Here is a 7,173-nt window from a genome sequence, read left to right as displayed (position 1 = left end):
TATAAGAGATAATGTAGAGGAAATAAAGACAGAAGGAAAAACAAACATAGCTAACACGGTTTATTTTTACTTGGTTCAAAGTCTATAATGACTCCACTCCAAGGTCTACGATCATTGACCGCTTTCGTTGGACAATTCACTATTAGTTCGACAAATATTTACAAAGATGAATACAATGAATTTATAATTTAAGTACAGTAATTAAAAGTATACCAACAACTTCTGAGGATCTAAAAGGCTGTGCTTTTAGTTGTTGGAGTCATGTCACTTTGTCGTCGGAATTGTGTTGCTCGGTCATCGGAGAACGTATCCTCACCTACTCCTCTTAAGATAGTGTACCTTTTTACTAGACCGGTCCTCCAGACTGTCTGAACTTTTGCTCAGCGTCTGAGACTTTAGGTCTTCATACTAAACGTCCACTCAATGACCCGTCCAGAATTCCACCTAGTCCGCGACCATCAGGATTCTCACTTAGAGTCCCTGACTAGGATTTTGCCCAAAGTGCTCGACCCGCCAAGACTTCACCTTGCCTAACCGCAGTTAGGACTTTCCACCACCTAGGGTTACTTCCTCCTAGAATCTAAGGTTACCTCCCCCTAGGATTTTCCACCTGCCTAGAATTCACTAGGACTTTTGCCTAAGAACACTTAGGACTTTTGCAAGCTCTCTCTCTTTGAGGGCTTAGGCTAGTGTACATGATCCTCCTCTACAGGCTAGCCCGATGCCAGATCGCTCAAATTAACCCCTTCAGGACTTTGATCGTCACGTCCTTTGGGACTTTGACTGCCACATCCCTCAGGACTTGACCACCTCATCCCTTGGGACTTTGACCTCAATATCCCTCTGATCTGTCTAACTTCCATACTCACGTTGAGGGTCCCACCTATTTGTCGTATCACTTGGCTTGAATTGGTTCATGTAGATGTTATTATGCTCTCTGTTAAGTTTGTTTGATTGTTTGAAAATGTTAGTTTTGTTAAACTTGTTTGATTGATTATTAAGCTTGATAATACAAGCTTGTTTGAACATTATAAAAGTTTATTTATTTATTTACTATGTTGATAAGAATTTTATTGATAACATAATTTACAAATTTTGCTCACGAATATTGTTCACTATTATAAACATTATTCATGAATAGTTCACAAATATTATTCATGAACATTAACGAGTTAAGCATATATGCATTTAAGTTTGTTAATTTAATTTAATGAGCTATTCAAACTTATTCATTTAATTAATTGTATATGTATTTAATGAATGTAAACAAGCTGTTACCAAACTTGTTCATGAATGTTTGGTTCATTTACAATCCTAAAGATAATTGAGTATGAACATTGATGAGACAGTTTCACATTAATGAAGTTGTGGAGCCAATTTTTCCATTGCCATGGCATTGTACAATTACTTTATCAATCAAAATTCATTAAGTTCGTTGATGATACAATGTTCAATTTATTGCAGATGAAAAAAACACAAACACACAATGTTTAGATGAAGTTTGGCTTTATTGCTGCTATCTAGCCTCCATCTCGGAGCTTGAAACATCATTTTGAGAAAAATTCCTTGCCTTCCCTTTGCTTTCGCTAGAATTCCCGCTCGATTCTAGAGCATTACCTAATTCAGTGGTTATGGTATTGTGATTGACAAATGCATTACCTAATTCAGTGGTTATGGTATTGTGATTGACAAATGCAGGAGCTGAAGGTGCAGGAAGACTGACTGAGTGAGTATTGAGCATAATAACAATATTGGCCATGGTGGGTCTTTGAACTGGATCTTCTTGGACACACAGTAATCCTATATGCATGCACCTTAATGCTTCTTGAGTCGGACAATGATCGACTAGATTTTGATCGATCAGCTGCAAGATATTTCCTTGAGTCCAATGCTGCCAAACCTTTGCAAGTGAGATGAAAACATGATAAGTCAATAAATTTTCTTTCATTCAAATAAAATGCATATCAAATTTATATCATTCGAGGAAGGATCTCGGAAGGATCCATACTTACTTGAGTAATAAGATCTACAAAGCACCCGGAGGATGATGATCCTTGGTAATTACTATTCTTCTGACCAGTCAAAATCTCTAAAATCAGCACACCATAGCTAAACACATCTGATTTAATCGAGAAGAGGCCATAAAAAGCATATTCCGGTGCCATGTATCCACTACCATCAACAAGAAAAAAACACCAAGATCAGAAATATTAGATTGAATGGATCAAGTAAACAAAGAAATTACATACTATGTTCCTGCGATTCTACTAGTGTTTCTCTGGGTCTCATCTACACCAAAAAGCTTGGCTAAACCGAAGTCTGAAATTTTGGGATTCATATTTGCATCTAACAAGATGTTACTTGCTTTTAGATCCCGGTGAATGATCTTTAGCCGTGAATCTTCATGCAAATAAAGAAGTCCTCGACTGATGCCTTCGATGATCTTAAACCGCGTTGCCCAGTCCAATTGCATTCTTTTCGAAGAATCTGCTCCATCAATATATAATATTTGGTCATTTGAGTTTGAACTAGTTATGTCATGTGCTAACAAAAACAACAATAACAATGGATCCAAAAACTAAACTGTTATATCAATACTGTTACTGATAGCACTTTCTATGTTTCAACATAGAAATGAACTGTCATGCAAAAATGTAGACTCATTAAGTAGCGAAACCTTACCAAACAAAAACTTGTCAAGACTTGTATTAGGAAGGTACTCATAAACAAGTAGTTTCTCCTCCGATTTTAAGCAACAGCCCAAAAGCCTGACAAGGTTTCTGTGTTGAAGTTTGACGAGTAGAAGCACTTCATTTTTCAACTCAACTAGTCCTTGCCCTGAATTTCTCGAAAGCCTTTTCACTGCTATCAGCTCTTCATTCTCTAGTGTGCCCTGCATTCAAAGTACCATTGCCATTATAATTACCTTCCACAGGTTACACAAGGCACATATATTTCAGTCTTCGGACTAACCTTATAAACTGGTCCAAATCCACCTTCTCCTAGCTTGTTTGCATCAGAGAAATTGTCGGTAGCAACCCTAATACTCTCAAGATCAAACAATAGAGATTCTGCACTATTTATTTCATGTTGATCTTGATTCACTGTTCAAAAATATTTTTCATTGTAAGTAATAAACATCCATGCATGCTCAGACACTACATAATAGTTCAGCAGCCCTACCGAATACTTGCGGGAGTGGTTTCCATCTTCGAATTCCTACTTGTGTTCTTCCACAGCAAATAAAAATGGCACAAAGGAACAGTAGTGTGGCTATAGCAACAGGGATGGTAATGAGTAGAACTGTTCTCCTGGATCCATTACTATTTCCTAAGGTAAAAAAAAAAAGTGATGAATGAAGAAAATGAAAATACTATGAACTGCTCAAATGAAATTAACATATAGTAAACAACAATTAAATTGATGGGCGCACTTAAAGTTACTGAATTTTCAAAAAAAAAACATATTTAATTTTCCGATTTTTCAAAAGCCGCACTTGTTTTTCACTTTATCCCTCCAGTCAACCACCATGGTGTTGTATTTAAAGAACAGCACCACCATGACACTAGATTTCAAATAACACTATCATTGTGGTATTTCAAAAATCAACATCACTGGTGATGGTACTGAATTTTAAAAAACAACACTACTATATGATAGTGTATTTCAAATATGGTGGTGCTGATTTTTGAAATCAGCATCACAGTAATTATAATGCAACACCAAAATGATACTAATTTTTAAAAATCAATACTACTATTTTAGTTAAGCTTTTGGTAACTTGCTGTGCAATAAATGCTATGGGCTTGACTTAGCAGTGGTAAAATACAAGTCTGGCTTGACTTAGCAAATAGGGACAGGACTACTGTTGAATAATTATGTAGAGGAAACGATAAGGATCTCTCATTACTTAATTAGACTAATGGACAAAGTCTTGCTTTAAACAAATCCTTTCGATAACTTTAAATCGAAGTTGGCGGATGGGCGATGATGCGAAAGTCTTTGACCCGTCAAAGATGGCGTCTTCTCCAATAAATCTACTCGCCACAGGATGCATGTCCTTATTCTAAGCAACAACGACAGGAGTTGGTGAATAAATCTCTCCATGATTGATAAAGAAAGTCGTATTCGTGGTTGGATTAATTATAAGAAATCTTTTGGCCCGGAATCGTTGCAACGCGGAGACGGAGGAGCAGCGACGCCGGAGAGATTATAGAAAGGGAAGGACTCGAATCGAAGGAAACAGCTGGGAATCGAGGTCACCAGAAAAGTGATCAGGAAGTAATGGTTTAGGGGAGGAGTATGCGAATGACTACTGAAGGAAGAGTTTAAATAAGGTCCAAAGACGTTGTTCTCCAACATCCTATCACAATAATTTACGAATTAACGAAATGCATACTAGAATTTACGAGTAAAACGAGTTTAAATATCACTTGCCTTCATTGCCACCGGTCGGCAGCGACGATGGAGGTGAAACTGGAACGACTGGCGACGGAGGCGACGAGGAGGCAACGTCTGTTGCAGAAATGTTATAGAAAGGGGCCATTTCATATCGAAGTCTGCAGCTCTGTCCGTATACCTTGCACCCCTGCTTCCCGTCGCATAAGCTTGGTATGCTCCCCACTGAGTCAAGAAGACATCTGTAGCAATCATCCGCGGACAAGTCCCTTGTGCACTGCACCAGCCCATATACCTTCGTGAAGCTCGTCAGGTTCGCACTTCCCGCCGCGAACAGCTTCGACGGGCTACGCGCTGCCTCGGTGGCGAGACTGTTCATCAGATTTCCCAATTGCTGGTTGAAGATCTGCAGGTCCGACGCGTTGTTGACGTTTCTTTCATAGACCTTGTAGACAGTGTCGGCGGCGGAGAAGAAGTTTGTGTTGGAGTAGCGGAGCATGCAGATGTCGTACCATATGGTGGAGCTCATGCCCTTGGGGCACTCCTGGGTGATGGCTTGAACGGAGGCATTGGCGCAGCCCTGGCAGTCACCGAAGGAGAGGTCTCCTTGGCACAGCGCGAGGCCGTAGACTTGGTTCGGAGGTCGACCTACCGTGTCGTTGTAGAACCCTGCGGCGGCGGCGGTAGAGGAGGAGAGGGAAGAGAGGAGGAGATTGAGGTTGGTGCGGAACGCGCTCATTGCTGTGTAGTTTGCATCAGTTGGGCAGTAGTTCCACAGCAATTTTGGGGTGATGGCTACTGCAAGACCAAAGTGGAAGACGATGAGCAGAGACAGCAAGCAAGAGGAGGAGGGACTAAACTTGTGATGGCAACCCATGTTCACAAACTCTTGCAGAGATGGATTGAACCAAGCAGCAGAAGAGAAGCTCATAGATAGGCTTACATGGATTAGAAAGTCTTTGGTCAACATTAAGCAGCGAGGACTTGCGTCAACATCAAAAGTCTTTTTACTTGTGGCACCCAAGGAGCATTAAATTTTTCCATACCGGTACGAACACCGTAACACGGAAGTTGGGCAACGCTGCGCCGCCGCGGCTCGTGGTTTTGATATGTTGTTGATGTGGTGGAGAGAGACAGCAGGGCACGAGATCCGAGTTAGACTCGGTCAGCTCAGAGCTACACAGGTTCAATCCGACACTAAGATCAGGGTTAGACCCGCGGACTGAACCCGGGGGGACTCAGCCGGGTGGACGGACGCGTGGGAATAGTGGCTTGGGGACGTGGGTTGACGTGCGAAGAGTTCATCATGGGAAAAATATTAGTTGGATTTTTTTTCTTATCGTTAATAAATTTTATATATATATATAGTTCAGTCGATTATCGTTATCCCAAGAGACGTCAAGTGATACGTTTCTATTGAATAAGTCAAGCATCAAATTTAATATTGTCACGGTCATAATAATCATAACATCCAAAATCGATAAAGACATGTCATAAAATTATCCTAACTTCTAGTGACACAAGATCTAGTGGCACAAGATCATAAAAATTATAAATTCCTTTATTTCTGTTTTAAAAAATTTTTAATTTCTAAACGAGGAGACATGTCGAAATGAAATTTGACTTCGAGAGTTTCAAGATCTAACTGTCCCACACCTGCAACTTCGAGTTTCACAATGCTTCTATATCCTCCCTTCATCCCACGGCAGCAAGGATAACCATCAAGATGTGGATCTCAATAGCATCGACTACGATAAGTTAGATTTCATGTAGGGGAAATTTACATGAAATGTTTATATTTATTTTTAAAATAAAAGAATCATATTGATAAAATATCTATATTTTATTTATTAAGTATAGTTGTTCAATTAATTTATATTATAGATAACATGATGTGTGGTGTCACACACAGAAAATCATGTTATCAGTTCTTTATAAATTATAAATGCTCATGACTAAGATGGAAAGGAATAAACCATTGAAATAGTCGTAATGTAATTAGATATTAGTTTATCTTAACTAATAAATTATACTAGTACACTCTAAGTGTATTGAGTAGGACTATTTTAGATAAGTTCTTTTTATACTGACTTAATAAAAGAACTAGACCTTAGTTATTATGGAAGTGTGTGCTCTTAATCCTAATATTATAACAAACACATATATTTAATATTTATTTTTTAACTTATCAAAGGGTGAGATTTAACTCGATAAATCAATAGGCCCGATAAGTTGGGAAATGATATTACTTATAGTGTGTGTTGTTCATTATAGAAGGAAACTGTGTCCTAATAATCTAGGTTGAGAATGTCCCAAAGAGGAGCTCATAAGGATTGTCATGTTAAACCCTGCAGGTGGACTTAGTCCGACATGACAATAAGGTTAAGTGATACTACTCTTGGACTAAGACATTAATTATAGTGAGTTCTCAGTAACTCAATTAAATTAATGGGCATTCGTTATCTTAAAAACAGGTAGACTAACACACTCATGATATGAAGGAGCCCATAATGTAATTTGGGATTGGTGCGGTAGTGCAATAATAACTCTCTAGTGGAATGAGCTATTATTGATGAACTAATTGAGTTGTGTATCCGGGCGAACACGGGATACTCAAGCTCATCGGAAGGTCAAAACCAATTTCTCCTAGAGGTCCCTGTCGTAGCCTCATTAATGCCTCAAATCCATCCAAATAAAAGTCCATCTTGGTGTCCAAGAAAGGGGTCGGCCCAAGGCTTGGTGACCAAACCAAGGGTCGGCCACCATCTCCTCAAG

At 39.1% G+C, this 7,173-nt stretch overlaps 1 protein-coding gene across 1 annotated transcript; it reads right to left on the bottom strand.

The window, feature by feature from the left end:
- Positions 1-1,393: 1,393 nt before the first annotated feature.
- On the bottom strand, positions 1,394-5,344 carry LOC122042068 (cysteine-rich receptor-like protein kinase 10). Its single transcript, XM_042602002.1, has 7 exons — positions 4,438-5,344; positions 3,184-3,330; positions 2,974-3,104; positions 2,683-2,893; positions 2,250-2,487; positions 2,013-2,172; positions 1,394-1,900 (listed from the first exon to the last, which is right to left on the bottom strand). Exons 1-7 carry the CDS (start codon positions 5,327-5,329, stop codon positions 1,517-1,519), a joined length of 2,163 nt encoding a protein of 720 aa, XP_042457936.1. The 5' UTR covers positions 5,330-5,344; the 3' UTR covers positions 1,394-1,516.
- Between the last annotated feature and the right edge of the window lie 1,829 nt (positions 5,345-7,173).

Source organism: Zingiber officinale, chromosome 2A (assembly GCF_018446385.1).
Source record: "Zingiber officinale cultivar Zhangliang chromosome 2A, Zo_v1.1, whole genome shotgun sequence".
NCBI classification, from domain to species: Eukaryota; Viridiplantae; Streptophyta; class Magnoliopsida; order Zingiberales; family Zingiberaceae; genus Zingiber; species Zingiber officinale.
Note: the sequence above shows the minus strand (reverse complement) of the source record. Positions and strands in the feature narration are given on the sequence as shown.

Excerpts from the sequence above, each read along its gene's own strand:
- LOC122042068 (XM_042602002.1), bottom strand. The coding sequence starts at position 5,329 with ATGAGCTTCTCTTCTGCTGCTTGGTTCAATCCATCTCTGCAAGAGTTT. Across the intron at positions 3,105-3,183 it reads ACCACTCCCGCAAGTATTCG|TGAATCAAGATCAACATGAA; the intron begins GTAGGGCTGCTG and ends ATTTTTGAACAG. Across the intron at positions 1,901-2,012 it reads TTGTAGATCTTATTACTCAA|GTTTGGCAGCATTGGACTCA; the intron begins GTAAGTATGGAT and ends TCACTTGCAAAG.